General features: G+C 49.7%; 1 protein-coding gene across 2 annotated transcripts; it reads right to left on the bottom strand.

Moving 5' to 3' along the window:
• Positions 1–5540: 5540 nt before the first annotated feature.
• Positions 5541–17796, bottom strand: Pigt (phosphatidylinositol glycan anchor biosynthesis class T). 2 transcript variants are annotated; one of them, XM_057781690.1, is made up of 12 exons: positions 17565–17796; positions 17272–17449; positions 15504–15631; positions 15118–15218; positions 14878–14964; positions 14258–14345; positions 14052–14149; positions 13795–13960; positions 13009–13209; positions 7578–7743; positions 7397–7480; positions 5541–6815 (listed from the first exon to the last, which is right to left on the bottom strand). In XM_057781690.1, the coding sequence occupies exons 1-12, from the start codon at positions 17749–17751 to the stop codon at positions 6563–6565; spliced, it is 1737 nt and encodes a 578-aa protein (XP_057637673.1). In that variant the 5' UTR covers positions 17752–17796; the 3' UTR covers positions 5541–6562. The 2 variants fall into 2 exon arrangements, with proteins under 2 accessions (XP_057637673.1, XP_057637672.1); XM_057781689.1 differs by having other exon boundaries at positions 13009–13212.
• Between the last annotated feature and the right edge of the window lie 623 nt (positions 17797–18419).

Consider the following 18419-nt stretch of genomic DNA (forward strand, 5'->3'; position numbering starts at 1 on the left):
GGGTCTAAGAATGGGGTTTTGGAGAAGGCAGGGCTGGCATGTGAAACTTGTTCAGTAGGCCCCCCCCCCCCCCCGCCCACAAGCCCCTCCAAAGGGAGTGACCCCTCCTCCGAGACAAGGACACCCTTGCTCATCAGAAAATGCAAAGCAAGGCTCTTTTCAGAGGCCCAGGGGATGGGCCCCTGCTCCTTCAGTTGCAGGGTGTGTCCCAGTCCCCTAATTCTGGCCTGGAGCTATGAGCCACTGACACCCAGGATTCAGCAGCAACTTGCTCTCTGTCAGGTGGGTGAGGCAGTATTAGGAAAGCTCTCAAATAGGCCTGACAGTGGTGGCCCACGCCTTTAATCCCAGCACTCAGGAGGCAGAAGCAGACTGATCTGTGCCCTCAGAAAGATGGTGAAAACAAGGAAGCCAATTTCCCTCCATGTAGGGATGGGCTGGCGGTGTCTTCCAGAAGCCAGGGTGAACAGCGCTCTGAGGAGTTTGCAGTGTTTGTCCTCTGAGCCTGGCCTACTCTTCTCTGCCACCTGCAGCACCTGCGGTTCTATTCCAAGACCCCCCCCCCCCCCGCCCAGGCTCTTCCTGCCTAGCAGGAAACAGGAGCTAGAAGGGCACACAGAGGGAGTGACCGAAGGTCGGGGAGTCTCCATGAGCCTGGATGGGTCCCCACCCACAGCTGGCATAATGTCCTTAAGGCTCACCCCTGTGTCAGCTTCCTTCCTGTCTAAGGTTGAATGCTTGCCATTGCTACATTCTTTGACAGTGAGCAGGGGTCTGCCCTGACCTAGCCTGGGGAGCCCTTCTGTCCCCAGTCCTTGCTTCTGAGTAGGCACCTAGTATAGCCATTTGCTCTTACTGTAAGGGATACAGCTATGTGAGAACAAACAGAAGCCACAAGCAGGGACTCCACACTGCCATTTTCATGACACTCTTGTCCTTGGGGATAACACTGGTGGTTGGGGACACACTTCAGCGTTTATACCTTGCAGACGCCTCGGTATCCCCTTTGGTTTGCCTAAGACCAATTTGGATCCTGCGGAATCACACCAGGAAGAACATGTTGAGAAGCCAGCACTGGCCTAGGCTTAAAGTGGGAATACAAAGTGAATGAGACCTTGTGTGTGGCTTTAGCCCAAACTGAAACACTTAAATAGAATAGACAGGCACATGCCTACTTGCTGGTCCCCCCCAGACGCCTTTCCTATCTGCACTTTCCCGCAAACCCTGCTTTATTCTTCATAACACCTGTGCTGTTATCTGTCTCCTTTGCTGGACCTGGGTGTGGAGATTCCCTGTGTCATTCATAGCCCAGTCCCCAATACCTAGAACAATGCTTAGCATACAGTCAAGGCTAGATGAAGTGTTTGTTGACTGCATAAAGAATGGATAGGGGCCATGCAATTGTGGGGCACACCTTTAATCCCAGCACTTGAGAGGCAGAAGCAGCTGGATCTCTGTGAGTTCGAGGACAGCCTGGTCTACAGAGCCAGTTCCAGGACAGCCAGGGCTACACAAAGAAGCTCTCGGAAAAACAGAACAACAATGAAAGATTGGATAGAGCCAGGTGGTGGTGGTAGCTGCGCACACCTTTACTCCCAGAACTCAGGAGGCAGAGGCAGACGAATCTCTGAGTTCGAGGTCAGCATGTTCCAGGGTGGCCATGACTACACAGAGAAACTCTGTCTTGAAACACGCCAAAAGAATGGATAGGAAAAAGAAATACAGAAATATTGTAGCACCCGTGCAACTATGGGATGGTACGTGAGCCAGGAACTAAACTGGAGACTTAAAAACATATGCACACAGATGACATGGGTCATCCTTGATATAAGAATGCCAAGTTTATTGTGCTCCAGGGAAGCTTATGTTGGGTTCTTTAATGGAGAGCCATGCCCCAGCTCTCCAGATCTTTAAGCTGCAGGCCTCACCAGAACCTACTCCCCTGCCATCAGGGTCTCATGCTCAGAGCAGCTACAGGCACAGGTAAATAAGTTGTTTTGCTCAGTTCACTCCAGCAGGCAAAGGGGCTGAGGCAGGCAAAGAAAGTCAAGGGGCCAGGGGTCTGCAGCCCCCAACAAAATATGAGCAGGGGAGTGAAGTGATTATTGTGTGACTGTAGAAGCCCAGGTGGAGATGGGACGCTAAAGGAGTGGGAAGGGCCAGTGAAGGCTTCGTGAACGTAGAACAAAACGAGCCAGGCACTGGAGGCGAGAGCACAGGCGCAGTCAGGGACTCTGGAAATATGAGATAATCTAAGCAAGGTGGTTCCGCCCTTCCTCCCTCTCCTACCCTTCCTGCTCCAGGCAGGGGCTCTGCCTCAACCCAGACTTCTGTGCCTCCTGTTCTGTGGTGCTGTGGATGCAAAGAGTTCTTTCCTGGACCAGGACAAGGCCTCCCAGACCATAGTTGCTCCCTGTGAGCCCTTCTAAGAGCACCTAGTCTAATGGGGGCAGCTGTGGTCAGCTGCCAGCCTCTCGGGTCAGTTCTCCGTGCTGCCTTCTGAGCAGATGGGCCTCCTAGCTCAACAGTCTCAACTATCCGCAAGGGCAGTCATTCACCTTCTGTTCCACCAAGGTCACTTCCCCAAAGGGTCACCACGTGAGCACCGGTCACAAATCAGGCCATCTGAGCTCTAATACCTGTCTCATCCCTCACAGATTATGGGTCCTTAAGCCCTTAGGTTCATCTGTAAACAAATGTAAAGCCGCCTGGGATTGTTATGAAGACAAAGTTACATGTAAAGTCCTTAGCCCAGGACCTGGCCACCGGCTGCTCAAGAAGAGGCATGAGTCTTACCTGTTGACTCCCCTGGCCTGGCAGCTGACTTCCTCCAAGGTGCAGAGTGTGTAACACAGAATTCCCTAGTGTTTGCTTGGCTTTGAACTAATACTTATATTCTTCATGCTGGGGGAGGGGGGAAAGGGGTGCTGGGCTAGCAGTGACAGAGTTCCCTGAACTCCTATAATCCACAAAGTACCCACTTTGCATCCTGCAAGAGTCCTGGCAGGCATGTAATAAACGCCCATGTCTAATAGCAGGGCGGTGTTTACTGGACAATGCTGGAAGCTGTGACCGGCTTCCACCAGCTACTTCCTACCTGCAGGCTCCTCGCTCCCGATTTCCCTAGGAGTTCTCAGGGATAGAAGCACTTTCCTTCATCCTCCCAGCCACCCCATCTTACACCCCAAGGGGCTGACTGGGCACCTCCAGCTCTTTCCCCAGATGCCATTGCCTTGTGTCAACTCTGTTGGAGAAGGACCACCGTCAGTCCCACAGCAGAAGCCATGGTGAGCTTACAGGAAATGCTCTTGTCCCACGCGCAGGGATAAATGGTTGTCCCAGTTTGGGCAGAGCAGGAATGCCAGGCGGCGTGTGCGGCTCAGCTTGGTCCTGACTGTACAACGATGGAATGAGGAAAGAGCAGACACACATACACAAATGCAGCCAACCACAGCAACCAAAACCTCAGCCTGGTTTATGTGCAGGGAGCAGTTGGGGTGCACTCCTCTCAGCAGGGGAGAAGTCTCAGGTTGCAGTCCTCTGGCGGGAGGGAGCTGCCGCTGCTAGGTTTTGCACGGGTGAGTCCTCGCCACTCTGGAGCAGAAAAAGGCTTTGCCACTGGCCACCAGCCTGAGGCATTTATGGCCCTCATCAGTGATACACTTGCAAGCAGGACTTCACCCGCTCCTTCCACAGTCACTCAAGGCTTCCCACACACCAAGACCCAGAAGCCTGACTTGCTTAGCAGGGAGCTTTCTGTGTGGCCGCGGGTCACTCACATTCCTCCACCCTTGAGAATGCAGACGCCATCCAGGTACTGCGGGCACGAGAGAAATTACTGTTCTCATATGCGAGAGGCAGCCAGGCTGGAGAGGAAAACCAACAGGAAAAGAATAAGCTTGGGGCTTAAGGAGCTAGAAATAGGGTGTAGCCAGGAACGCCCCTTAGAAAACCTGATAGTGGAGGGAAAAAGGGCGCTGGAAGGCTGAGAGATGGCTCCCCTGGTAAAGGCCATACTGTGTTGGCACCCCTAGAACACATGGAAAACAGGCACAGGGACATGTTTATGTAATCCCAGTGCCGGGGAGATGGGGTTTGCTCCTAGGAGGGATGGCTCAGGGGTTAAAAGCACTGGCTGTTCTCTGAGAGGACCTGGCTTTCATTCCCAGCACCCACACGGTGGCTCACAATCATCTGTAACTCATCACGGGGGATATGACACCCTCCTCTGGTCTCTGTGGGCACTAACTGTACGCATGTGATGCACAGACATACGTGCAGGCAGAACACTCATGCACACGAAAACAACTTAAATAAGAGAGTACGAGATGTCGCTGGCGTTGACATCCAGCTTAAATGTGCACCCATTCGCATAAAGGCGTCAGATTCTGAATTCATTTAGAAGGTGCATACTGGATGTGGAGGCGGAGATCAAAGATGACTCAAAGGGTTGGACAGATGGAAAGAGGGCAAAAGGCACTGACATATGGGGGGGCTTCGGGGGAACACATCTGGAGTGGAAGGGAATGAGAAATTCAGCTACAGGGATCCTCGCCATCCAAGCGGGAGAAGGCAGGTGGATGAAGGTAGCTGGGGAAATGAACCCTGGGAGAGACGAACAAGACGTGCAGGTGCTGTCAGCATGCAGGGGTCATTTCTAGCTGACTTGCTGGCCTGCTTCACGTTCTGATTTAGCCACCATCCCACACTACTTGGCTGCCAAGGCCATTTAGTTTTGGAAAGTCATCCGCCTACACTTGTTTTGTTTTCTTGTTTGAGACAAGGTCTCATTATGTAGCTCTGGCTGTCCTGAAATTTACTATATAGACCAGGCTGGCTTCAAACTCAGGAGATCTACTTGTCTCTGCCTCCCTAGTGCTTGGATAAAAGGTGTGTTCCAATATGCCAGCCTTTGTTCCTTTCTTCATTTCCTAAAGATGGGGTCTACATATCCCAATTGAGCCTTGAATTCACAATCCTAACTCCAGCCTGAAGCACTGAATTACAGGTTGTGGGCATGGTTCCTGGACCAGCTACACTCAGGCCCTTCACAGCTTGCATCTGGCCCAGACCAGAATTCACCTAGATGCTTTTGCTGCTGACTGAATGCCAGCAGAATGTCCTGATGGGCCACGTTCTCCTGAAAGACCTATGCAGCAAGCACTGTGTAATGGAAGTCAACAGGCATGAGTGGAAAACATGGGACAAGATAAGTGCAAGGGTCTGTGGGAGGACAGGCAGAGGGCACCAATGACATCCTGGTATGCCACAGACTTCCCAAAGGAAGCAATGTCTTATTTGGCTTTGGAAGAGAGTGAACCAGGCAGTTAAGGGGTGTGTGCTTGGTGAACAGTGCATTTATACCACGTAGAGAGAAAAATGTGGGGTAGGGTGGAAGGAACAAGTTAACTTAATGTGCTGAAGGAAAAGCGGGAGGCTTATTGCCTAAGGACCCGTTCTACAGGAACCCAGAGTGTAGTAAGGAGGACGCTAGTTTGTTCTCGGCCACTTAGCCCCGAAATAATCACACAGAAACTGTATTAATTAAATCACTGCTTGGCCCATTAGCTCTAGTTTCTTATTGGCTAACTCTTATATTAATATAACCCATTTCTATTAATCTGTATATCACCACGTGGCTGTGGGTTACTGGGTAAAGTTCCCAGGGGCTCCATGGCATCTCTCTGACTCCGCCCTTCTTTCTCCCAGCATACAGCCTGGCTTTCCCCACCTAGTTCTGTTTTTCCCTGCCATAGGCTCAAAGCAGTTCTTTATTCATTAACCAATAAAAAGCAACACACAGACAGAAGAACCTCCCTCAGCACCAGAGTTCTCTAACAAGGGGAGGTAGGTAGGGGGCAGTTTTGGAGCCAATGGCCTGACTTCAGAGCTTGTGGGCAGTCTGAGTGATCCTTGATATCAAAAATTTCCAAGCGCCAGAGTGAGCCCCAGCCATTCTGACACTGCAGTTAGCCACTCCTACCTCTGTTCTTGCTGACAGGATTCATTTTCATGATCACAGATTATATTTACAGAAAAATTCCCAGCCAAACCCAGAGTTGGAGAATTACTTTGAGAAGGGTGGGGAGAATACACAAGACCAGGAATTTCTGGCAGGAGTGGGCAGAGCACTCATCACACAAGCTTCTGCTGGGAACTCTTCCCAGGCCTCAAGGAGGAAGAAATGACCTAGGAAGGCAGCCACTTTATTACAACGGTAATCTCGACCCACCACACAGTACCGCGAGCTCTGGTGCATTCCATTACCTGAGCCATCAGACACCCTGCAATGATAGGAACGTCGTCAGGCTGTCCAGGGTGCAGCAGCGCCAGCCACTGCGGGCCACAAGTGTGGCTGCTGCAGGCGAAGAAGGGAAACATGAATCCCCACACTACGTCTGCTTGAGGCCACCATACCGGACACCACAGTTCTGACCCCGGCCAGGCCTAGCAGGAGCTTGTTTCAAAAGCTAACTCTGGGGACAGAGGAGTGTCCCGTCCCTGCTCCCTTGGACAGGGGTGAGTGGGTAGGGGATGCAGCTATAGCTGCTGAAGAGGAGTGTTAGAGAGGGGGGACACCACGGGCACGCCTGATGAGGTTAGCCAGTCTCTTGGCCAGGCCACCCGATTTGGGCTCCTCAATGTGGAAGGTTCGGGTGAGAAGATTATAGAAGGAACCATAGCACACGGCCACCACAGTGCATGTGAGGCAGATCACATTGTAGGGCATGCTGAAGTCAGGTGTAGGCAGGTTTACTAGCAAGGGCTCTGTGTAGAGTCGCACAAAGTAGCTGGAGCCATCAGACACTGGGAACCTGGGGATGGGAGAGAGTGGTGAGATGGGACTGGCTGTTTCTCTGTCCTTCCCAGTCTTCCCCAATTGAGCTGCAGTTTGTGCTGCCTCCAGAGCAGCTTCCAGAGTTCTAGTCTTGAAACCTTGTAAAGAAGCATGCCATAGGAAAGTGCATGCATGTGTGTGCATGCACATGCCTGATCAAAGGAAACCCACCAGTACTGAAGGAAAGGGCCTGCCTTGTCTACTGCCTTAGCCTAGTCTTCATAAAAATAAGTAACCCACTACATACCACCACAACCACCAAAACCACCACCAAACCCAAACCACCACCACCCAGATCTGCAACAGTCTGCCCCTTGAGCTGTGAGCACGGGGGAACAGGCCAGGTTGTATACTGGCGCTTTCTGGAGTGCATGGCTCTGCTGCTGTTGAGGTCACTGGGCACACACTACTGTCTCACCTCTCTACAAGTTCCAGAAGTAGAAACGGGGAAGCCTTTTTTACAGTCTTCACACATTTCACACTAGGATTTTCACAAGGGCTGAAGATGCCCAGTTGACAGCTGAGGACCTAACCGCAGGAGGGTGTGGTCACACTTACAAGGTGTTGAAGAGAGGACTCCCTTCCCAGTCTACTGGTTTGGCTGCCACCACACTGGGCACCAGAGCACTGAGGACAGACGGGCTGCGGAGAAGCAGACAGAGGGGCTATGTTCTTTACTGGCTCCTCCCACCATAGAGCAAGAGCAGAAGTGGGGGCAGTCTTTTGGGGTAGACCCCACCTGACATAGAAGCCATGGTTGGGGTCTGGTGTGTACTCGGTCCACTTGAGCAGGGCCCGCTCAAACTGGATGGAGACCTTGGTGACGGAGTTGGCTGGCAGCTGAATCAGCATCTCCAGGAGGTGGGGCTGCTGCCGGTCCTGGGCAGGTTGGTAGTGGATGTAACCTGGATGGAGGAAAGAACCCATAGACTCCATTCCTAAAATCACACTACCCACACCTCCTCCCCTGCCTTGGGACCAAAAGGAAGTCAAGCTAGGAAAAAAATGGTCTCAAAAAATGAAGACCACGGCACCAGGCAGCAATCCCAGGATACAGTCAAGGGAGGCTGCCGTGGATGCTGCAGACCATCAGTCTTCGTATCGCTAAAACTGGGGCATCTTGGCTGGCGAGGTGGCTAATGGGTTAACACCTGCTGCGGAGCCTGGCCATCCTGCCTGTTTTGATCCCTGGGACCCAGTGAAGGAGAGAATCACTTCCTGCAAGCTGTCCTCTGACCTCTTCACATGCGCCCCACAAAAAATACTCCTCCCATAGATAGATAGATAAATAATTAATAAATAATTAATTAAACCAGGGCACCAGCCATCACTGTCTGATGTAATCCAAGAGGAAGTCCACAGAGTCATTTGGGAATTCTTGCCAAAAATATAGGACATAAATCTAATCAAGTTTCTAAATCTAATACCAGCTCACATTAGACAGTAGCACAAGGACAAACCCAGAACGTCAAACATTCCTTACACACATTATATAACAGATGACCCAGTTTTAGCAATAGCACTTTTTAAAAAGTATGTATGAGAGAGCCATAAGAAAACCTGTTACTTTGTAAGCAAATTAAAAAAATAAAATTAAAACAAAAAGCTGTGAACTGTTACCAAGCATGAGGTTCTGGGATCAGTCTCTAGCAAAATCATATTTTTAATTATTATTTTTTGCTTTATGTTTATATATGTCTGTGAGTGGGTATGTGCACATGAGTGCAGTACCCAAAAAGGCCAAAGAGGTGTCAGAGTTCCCTGGGAGCTGGAGTAAGAGGTGAACCACCTGATGTGGATAATAGGAACCAAATGAGGTCCTCTAGAAGAGCAGTGAGTGCTCTTAACCTGCTAAGTCATCTCTCCAGTCACCTCTACCACCAGCATCAATATTTAAAAAAAGAAAAAGCTGGGAGGTGGGGGAAGCACACTTTAATTCCAACACTCTGGAGGCAGACGGAGGTGGATCTATGTGAGTTTGAGACCAGCCTAGTCTACAGAGCAAGTTCTAGGACAGCCAGAGAGAGAGAAATCCTTTATAGAAAACCAAAACAACAACAAAAAAAGGTGTGTGTGTGGGGGGATTGGCAACTGAGCTCAGTTGTGAGTGCTTACCTCACACATACACGGCCTGGGCTGACCCCAGTGATGCTGGGGGATGGGAGACAAGCACACAAGCAACATGTGAAGAACAGAACTGAGTGCAAAGAACACATGATCTCTGAACTTCTTGCTTAACTTCTGCAGGCCTAAAACTCTCCTTAAAAAGCCCACAAAGAGTGACGCTCAAGAAGTACAGTGTAAGAGCTCGCTAGAGGCAACAGGACAGATGAGATACAGACAAACCAAACAGCAGATAAAGGAGTGTAGGCGGAGGCTGCTTATTTATTTCCCAGCCGCCCAGACCCAAAATAATTACACAGAAATCATATTATTTAAAACAGTTTGGCCAATAGCTTAAGCATATTGCTAGCTAGCTTTTATATCTTAAATTAATCATTTTGAATAATCTGTGCATCACCATGAGGTCGTGGCCTAGCAGGGCTCTGTCCAGCATCTCCTGTGGAGGCTACATGGGTCTCCCTGACTCTGCCTTCTTTCCTCCTCTATCTGCTTGGAATTCCCACTTTGCTCTATTCTGCTAAGCCACTGGCCAAAACAGCTTTATTCATTAACCATTTTGTTGTTGTTGGTTTTTTTTTTTTTTTTTTTGGTTTTTTGAGACAGGGTTTCTCTGTGGTTTTGGAGCCTGTCCTGGAACTAGCTCTTGTAGACCAGGCTGGTCTCGAACTCACAGAGATCCGTCTGCCTCTGCCTCCTGAGTGCTGGGATTAAAGGCTTGTATTCATTAACCATTTAAAGCCACATGTAGACAGAAGGACTTCCTACACCAGATGAGAGTACAAACCAAACACAAAAAGCTATTGCTAGGGCCCTGAGAGACGCTAAGTGAAAACGTACGAAGATGCTGCTATGAAACCAAATGTGTTGTATGCTAACCCGGAAATAGAGCGATGATGGCTTGATTTTATCTATTAAGAATATATTCTGAAATATTTAAAGTCAAATTGATATAATGTTTTAAGGGTTACCTTTAAATATTCAAGAAAAAAGACAAAGCAACCAAAGCAAGTGAAGAGAGACAAAGAGACAGATAAAATGGTAAACTGAGAGGAAGCTGGAGACCTCTAAAGGTGAGCTAGGCAGGTGGGAACCTGTTGTGCTTGGGTGTGTTCAGAATTCCCCAGGGTCAAAGATTAAACACAGCTGAGAGTGAAAGAACAGGCCTGTGTTCCTAACTGCTTGGGAGGTTGAGGCAAGCAGATGGACGAAAGTTCAAGGCCAGCCTGGGCAACTTCATAAGCCCCTGTTTCTAAGTGTAAAAGTCAGATAAAAGCTGAGCACAAAAGCAAATAACAGTGATCCAGTAAGCCAGCCAAGGCTATGTAGAAAGACCTATCTCAAATAAAACAAAAACACAAAAACAACCAACAAAAAACAAAACAAAGAGGGCTAGGGTATAATTTAACAGAGAGCACTTGTCTACACTTGTCTAGCATGTACAAGGCCCTAGGTTAAAATTCAATTCCCAATACCCTAGTAGAAAAAAAAGGCACAAAATTCACCCCGAGGAATGTATAAAATATACCCACATGGTGTGTCTGAAAAAGTTTTGAACAGTACCAAAACAGCCAAAATATTAACCACAGGTTTGAAAACATGGGAAACATGACTTAGAAGTTCTTCAGTTTGTCCTGACACGGATGTTATCCTTTCTTCACCATCGGGGCTTCTCATACCAAAGAAAACCAAGTGCTTTGGTTTGGTGCTATGCCAGGTACCCAGTAGGAAAGCATCAGCAAATGTCAATGCTTCTTTAAAAACAACATTTCTTTCTTTTTCTTTTATGGTTTTTTTTTTTGGTTTTTTTCGAGACAGGGTTTCTCTGTAGCTTTGGTTCCTGTCCTGGAACTCCCTTTGTAGACCAGGCTGGCCTCGAACTCACAGAGATCTGCCTGCCTCTGCCTCCCGAGTTCTGGGATTAAAGGCGTGCGCCACCATCGCCCGGCTTCCTTTTCTTTCTTTTCTGTTTTTCAAGACAGGGTTTCTCTGTAGCTTTGGAGCCTGTCCTGGAACTAGCTCTTGTAAACCAGGCTGGCCTTGAACTCACAGAGATCCGCCTGCCTCTGCCTCCCAAATGCTGGGATTAAAGGCATGTGCCACCACCACCCGGCCTAAAATTTCTTTTTTTTAAATTTTTTACTTGGGGTCAAGGGTTTCTCTGGAACTCACTCTGGAGAACAGGTTTGCTTCAAACTCAGCGATCTGCTTGTCTGAGCCTGTTAAGTGCTAAGATTAAAGGTATGTGTCACCACACCTGGAACAAAAAGGAACAAATTCTAAACTTTACCCCTGTGCTGGCTTTATGTCAACTTGGCACAAACTAGAGTTACCTGAAAGTAGGGAACCTTAAATGAGAAAATGTTTCCATAAGAACGGGCTACAGGGCATTTTCTTAATTAGTGATTGACGGTGGAGGACCCAGCCCATTGTGGGCCGGTCATCCTGGATTCTATAGAAAAGCAGGCTGAGCAAGTCATGAGGACCAAGCCAGTAAGCAGCAGCCTTCCATGGCCTCTGCATCAGCTCCTGCCTCCAGGCTCTGCCCTGTTTGAGTTCCTGTGCTGACTCCCTCAGTGAGGAAGAGCGATGTGGAAGTGTGAGCCAAGTAAGTCCTTGCACCCCCAACCTGCTTTTGGCCAGTGTTCCTCACAGCAACAGAAACCCTAACTGGGACAGAAGTTTGTGTCAGGAGTTGGGTGTTGCTGTGACAGACGTGACCAATATTTAGGGAGGATAGTAGAAGGACTTTGGGCAGTGGGCTGTTCTGTAGGAGCTCGGAAGATACGAATGTTGAGACCAGTGCAGGCAATGGAGGCCTGGCTTGTGGAGTTTCAGAGGGAAGCAAAGACTCTACCAGGCCAACTGTGTGAAGAATCTGCGTGTCTGCTCAGCTGGAGCTGAAGAATCAGCTGTGAGTAACAAGGGAGCAGAACCACTGAGGTAAAACCTTTGCTTTTCTGGGACAACAAATGCTGTCATCTGGGGTTGAAGAACTAGCCGTGATTAAGAAGAAAACAGCATCAATGAGGTGAAGTCTTCTGGGAAGTGTTTTCTTAGAGTCAGCAAACAGAAGCTGTGGTCCAGGGGCCAAGGCAGCACCTTGTGCTGGGTAACTAAATTTGGTCATAAAGTGTCACCTAGGTAGTGCTGGTTTTGAGGGTATAAAGGTCATAGAGAGCACATGAGACTTTGCACTGTCTGGCAGGGTTGGAGTCCCTAAAGAGAGCCCAAGAAAGGCTATTGGTGAAAGCATAGCTGAGGGTCAGCAGAAGACCCCATATTTGGAGATGCCAGTACCATGAAATGGTCACCAAGAACGGCAGCAGCCGAGGAGTGGAAGCAATGGAGCCTAGACGACAAGCTGTATGTGTACAGAGGGCGGAGCCAGAGAAGCGACCCAAGTCCTTTGGAAGAGCCCAGAAGGCCACAAGTGAATCCTAGACAATGGATATTGAGTTATTTACACTGCTGGAGTTTGGTTTTGCTTTGCTCATACTGTGACTATGCCTGGTTATTTCCTCTTGAAGTGAGAAGTATTTAATTTATTTCTGATTTTACAGGAGCCCATAGCTGAAAGACTTTGAATTATTTTCCCCCAAGACAGGATTTCTCTGTGTAGACCAGGTTGGTCTCAAACTCTGAAGGTGTGTGCCACAACTGCCTGGCTAAGACTTTGAAATTTAAAAGAATCTAGCTATTTTAGAGAGATGGGATTTTGGGATTTCTTTTTCTTTCTTTTTTTGTTTTTTCAAGACAGGGTTTCTCTGTGTAGCTTTGGAGCCTGTCCTGGAACTTGCTCTGAAGACCAGGCTGTCCTCGAACTCACAGAGATCCATCGGCCTGCCTCTGCCTCCTGAGTGCTGGGATTAAAGGTGTGTGCCACCACCGACTGCCGTCTGCTGCATTTTTTAAAGCCGTCCCTAAGCCCCTCTTTCCCTCTTCAGAGCCCTTCAGGTGTCCAGGAACTATGGAGACGGGAGTCTGGAGGCTCTAAAGAGAGAAGGAGCTGAGGTGAACGGGGATCTGCCTGCGACTCAGCTCCTTACTTGGTTTGTTCTCCTTGCCCTTGGAGGTAATGGTGAGGGTGTGCACATACAGCCGCAGGTACCAGGGCACGGCATCCAGCAGCAGCACAGGGAAGGCCCGGTAAGGATGGGAGTTGTACAGCAGTGTGCTCAGCTCTCCCTTCTGCAGCCCGTAGCCACTCACATACCGCTGCGCATGCAGGAAGGGCACAGGCAAGGCCTCTGCTAAGGGAAAGAAGAATCAACACTAAATCACTCTTAAAGGAGAGTCACTTTCCACCCCAACTCCCTGAGCCATACGCAGAGCCCCAGATCAGAGAACGGGGGCGGGGGGGGGGGCTGTGCCATAAGAACTGGGGCATGTGGGCTCTGGGATCATCCAATTTCCTCCGATCACAAGGATAAAATGATGACTATTACTATTACAGTGCTCATGTGACTAACACTGTGTCCCCTCCTGCCCGCAGCAGCACTCTCAGGATGTTCCTCCCTTTCCTTGGGTAACAATAATGTACCTATGCTACTCTCTCACAGCGTCTGAGCCATAAATAAGACTATGTACCACTCTATGCTTACAGCGTGTCACAAATTCAAAACTATCTGAACACGAATGAGCTCTATTTTACATTAATTATGACAGCCCATCCACTAGGTATTAGTGCTGTCTGTTATAGACACTAAGGCTCAGTGGAGGTAGAAACCTGCCCAGTCATAAAGCTGGAAGAAGTGAATTTAGAACCAGCAACATGGACACAGAAGACATAAAATTGAGGGTCTGCTGTCCTCCTCCACCCCTCATCCACTCACCATTATCTGGAGGTCTCTTCCATTTGAGCTGGATGTTGAGGTTGCGGGAGTTATTGATCATGGCTGTGTCAAACAAGTCATAGACAGCATAGGTCTTCCGCGTGCCCAAGATGACATCCTGGTATGTGGAGCTGGGAGCAGGGCTCACCTCCAGTGTTCCATTGTCCTGGCAACACAAGGGTAGCATTCAGAGACAAGCAGAGGGACAGGCTGATGTTGGGGGAGAAGGGTATGTGTGCAGCTAAACACCTTGGTACCTGGCCGTAGCCTGTGATGTCCACGTAAACCAGGCTCTGCGATGCCAGTGGGCAGGCCTCTGTGAGTGTCCGGGAGAACATGCGGAAGAGGGACCAGTCTGAGAAGAAAGAATAGGGCTGAGCAAGGGCTGGGGAGTTGGGTCCAGACAGAGAGAGCAGGCCAGCGACAGGTGGACAGAGATGAGGTACCAGGGCAGGCAGCTTACCTTTCTTCCCTTGTCCTGTGATGAAGGCATCAAATACAACCGAAAGGGTCTGCCTCAGTTCCCAGGAGACGCTGGTGCAATGAGCATTCTGCCATAAAGACCAGATGGTAGCAGTCAAGGCCTCACTCTTATCCAGCCCACACCCCAAGAACTAACTTGGACATAATCCCCATCTGTTTATGCATCTCCACTTCTACTGACTTGCTACCGTTCCCTTCGGAGCACTTGACCCTGAGCCAGATCCCATGTCAACAGCGTTATGTGCATCAGTGTGATGAGCCATTACAACCACCCCCAAGATAGACTCTATTATTCTCATGTGACAGATGAGAGAATGAAGTGCAAGGAAATGAAATGATTTCCTCAAGGTCACGCCAGCTGGCAAGCGACTGAGCCAGCAGCTGTACTCACATGGCTGCTGTTCCTGATTTTGTGCTCCACAATAAAGATTTATTGAGTGCTTCCCAGCCAACCGCTCAGTTACCCTGGTGCACAGCCAGTGCCCCACATAATGAGCATCACTTCTGCTTCTACTGCTCACTCGGCTAGAATCACACAGATTTACCGGCACTGTCTCTCACAGCCTCTGGATGACCCCCACCCGACTCCCCCTGGCTTACTCTGCAGATAGGACGGATATGCACCGCCTGGGAGTGGTAACTGGTGTGGAACAAGCGATCTGCCTTCAATAGCACAGAGAGACCTGCCTGGAGGAGACAGAAGCGATACAGGGACAGTTAGTACCCTGCATGGGGCACCTGACACGGGGCACAGCTTCTCTGAAACACACCCTGGCCGCCTGGCCATGAAGGGACATCTGCCAACTCCCTTCCCTTTGTGGGGCTCCCACCCACACTCACCTTGGAACTACAAGGCAAGAGCTTCTTCCATGGAGTGAGGTTCTCAGTGCAGACAACCTCCCGAGGTAGCACAGCATAGCGCAGGAAGTAGTGATCGGTGTCTGAGGGAGACAGAGGTTTAGTGAGAGTGTACCTGGGCCCTACCTCCCAGGAACCACACTCCAAAGATGTGCGTGACCCCACCTTGTCCCTGAATCACTTCTAGTACCACTGCCAAGTGGTCCCACCTCCAATCAGAGAGTAGGTAACGCAGAGACAGTGTTCTTAGGAAACTAGCACACCCACAGGAGTTAGGATCTAGCCCAGCTGTGGGAGAAGAGCCCAAGGGGAAGGAGGTACGTTGGGGTAGAAGGTACAAGGAAGAACGACCTCAAGGGCTCTCTCACCATTGGCCAGTCCCAGAGGTTTGAAGGAGGCAGTGGGAGTGACAGTATTGGTGGAGTCGATGAAGTTGAGGGATGCGCAGAAGATACCCGAGAGGACATTGCTGAGCTCCTTCCAAGATTTATCCACACTAGACAGAGACACAGACCTACTTACTGTCCTGTGGTTGTGGTTATACCTTTGTAACTCCAAATCCTGTGTGGCCTCCTTCATACAACCATAGCTAACTGCCAAGTCCATGATAGAACAAGAGACACACCAGGTGATGGAAGTCAGGATGTCACTACCCCTGCTTAGGGATGCCCTTGCCTCATCTTATCTCCTTAGCTCCTTCTCTGGGTATCACGGCAGCTCCGCAGGTCTCTGTTCAAGTGGGTCACCTTGCTGGGAACACTCTGCTCATGGAATTTTGCTGCCTTCAAAGTTCTGCTCTATTCTTTTTGTTTGTTTGTTTTGTTTTTGTTTTTCGAGCAGGATTTCTCTATGGCTTTTGGAGCCTGTCCTGGAACTAGCTCTTGTAAACCAGGCTGGCCTCGAACTCATAGAGATCCGCCTGCCCCTACCTCCCGAGTGCTGGGATTAAAGGTGTGCGCCACCACCTCTCGGTTCTGCTCCATTCTTGTCCCCTCTGCCAAGGAGCCTATACAGTTCTCCTCAAGCTCAGCTCCTTTGCTCTGTTGTGTGTCCGAGCACTCAAGACCCCACTAAGTCCTTTCTAGGAGATGGCTAGGTGGTGGCAGTGTCTTGCCCATGCTTCAGTTGATGTGCGTAACACCAATCCATTTAGCATTTCATAAATTTTAAAGTTACTTGTTGATATTTAGATGTCAACTCTATGCTGAAGTCTGATCTCTCTTGAAAGCAATAGGTGAACACTTATAACATACTGTCATATGGTAGCAATCCATAGGAACTGAGTGGTGGTTACCAAATTCAAATTGTTCCAGGGGCTCTTTCCTACCATTCCCTATCGCTGGTAATATCTGAGCTACTCATCCTTACAGGGCGGTTAAGAGTAAGAAGCATATGAGACACCTTCTTAAACACCCTTCTCGCTCCAGAGCTTCATCAATGGTTTTTTTCTTTCAGTCATGTGCTATCCCACAAGTATGTTTTGCTAAGCATGGATATTTTTTCAAATGCAAGTGAATATTTGTCTTTGAAAAACATTTAATCTGCCAATTATTTGTGGCTTTATGTGCCAATAGTAGGCACCAATTGCCTGTTATTTGCCTCTTTAGGGAAGTACATGTAGTATCTCAGACTTGAAAGTATTTAGGATAGAACGTTCACTCATCAAGGTAAAGAACGCCACTCTGTGGTTATGTAATTTCTTTGTGTTGTATGCACATGCATACCAACGCACAGTTGCGGAGGCCAGAGACCAGCATTGGTCTTCTTCATGCCCTCTCTACTTTCGTAGATTAGGGTCTCTTATTGAACCTGGAGCACACTGATCCAACTAGACTGGCTTGTCCAGCAAAACCTGCTCCTCCTGTGTCCACCTCCTCAGTTCTGGGATTACAGGCCTGCATCAACAGCCTGGCTTTCTAAGTGGGCTCTGGAACTCAGGTCCTCAAGCCTGAGTGGCAAACATTTTCTGACTTGGCATCTCCCCAGCCCTGTAATATCATCCCTTACTTCCAAAGCCAGCTTGGTGGGATCGCCCCTATTAGAGCAGCTGATACCAGGGCCAGCGGCAAGATGACAACACCTTCCCCTGCCACGCTCCCTCCACGACCTGGAACTGGACCCAAGGTGGGAACTCACTCTGTGACAGTGTCTTGGAACCAGACCCAGAGCTCTGCACCTGATGGAGCCTGAAGGATGGGTGGCCCCCAGAATCGGGTCCTCCAAAAGCCTTGCGTGAACGACAGGTGTAGCTCCCGCAGAGAATACTTGGAGATCAACTGCCCCAGGGCTTTGGGGAAGAGCCTGTAATGAGACACTGCAGAAACCAGGGCAGGTGAGTGGCGACCCAGCCCCCCCCCCCCCCCCAGGGACTGCTCTCTTCACGAACTCCATAAGGTGTCACAGAGGTTTCTCTCACGTCCTGAACTCACCTCCTTCCCGCTGCAGATCCGAATCCCAACGCGTACGGAACTGGAATGTGGCGGCCACGTCGCCGGAAGGCAGCGGAGTGATAACGAGCTCCTCTCTCAGGCTGTCGCGTGGGTGCTCTGCGTGGCTCCAGCAGCCCGGTCCCACCAGCAGCATCAAAAGCACAGCGAGCGGCAAGGCCGCTGCCATACCTGCGGCCGCTTCCGCCTCCCGGCAGCACCCGCGCCCACCAAAACCGGCATCCAATAGGAAGAGTGTGTGAGGAAGGACTTCCGGAGACGTTCCGGAAGTCACAGTGCGGTCACCGCGACCGCTGCACAAATCCTACCCAGTGTGGAGAGGCTTGGGCTTGTGCTGGGGAGGGAGCTGGCAGAAGGACCCAGGCATCTCGAGATGTTTCCACACGCTAGAAAGTGCTCAATATGCAGTATGGCCATTTCGTAGTTGAAGGAACGTACTGAGAAATTCCAGTACCGAGGGCTGGGATTACAGGTGTCTTGGCTCTAAACCTAGCCAGCAGCTCTAAAGGCAGAGCTGTCCTACAACCCCCTCCCCGTGGTCTTTTATTATAAATAAACGGTATGGCAACATTGAAAAAATGAGCAGCTGTTAAACATGTTTCTCCAATCATGTAAATTCATTTCCACTATGAAGACGTCATGGCTACACACCAGCAGGTCCACTCATCTGTCTTAGCTTTGATGCCACCACAGAGTAAATTTCACACCCAGATGTGCTCTATAGTCTCAGAGTCGTTTTGCTCACATTCTCTCTTGTAAAATCAGCTGAGTTTTGACTAATAACCATTGTAACCCCCAATCTTACACAAGATATAGAACGTTCCAAAGACCTGGGAC

This window comes from Chionomys nivalis, chromosome 9, assembly GCF_950005125.1.
Source record: "Chionomys nivalis chromosome 9, mChiNiv1.1, whole genome shotgun sequence".
Classification (NCBI taxonomy): Eukaryota; Metazoa; Chordata; class Mammalia; order Rodentia; family Cricetidae; genus Chionomys; species Chionomys nivalis.

Bases quoted from the DNA above. Each gene is read 5' to 3' on its own strand.
- Pigt (XM_057781689.1), bottom strand. From the start codon at position 17,751: ATGGCAGCGGCCTTGCCGCTCGCTGTGCTTTTGATGCTGCTGGTGGGA. The intron at 14,346-14,877 runs GTAAGCCAGGGG...TCTTTATGGCAG, and splicing joins ATATCCGTCCTATCTGCAGA to AATGCTCATTGCACCAGCGT. The intron at 6,816-7,396 runs GTAAGTGTGACC...TCCCATCCCCAG, and splicing joins AGTCCTCTCTTCAACACCTT to GTTCCCAGTGTCTGATGGCT.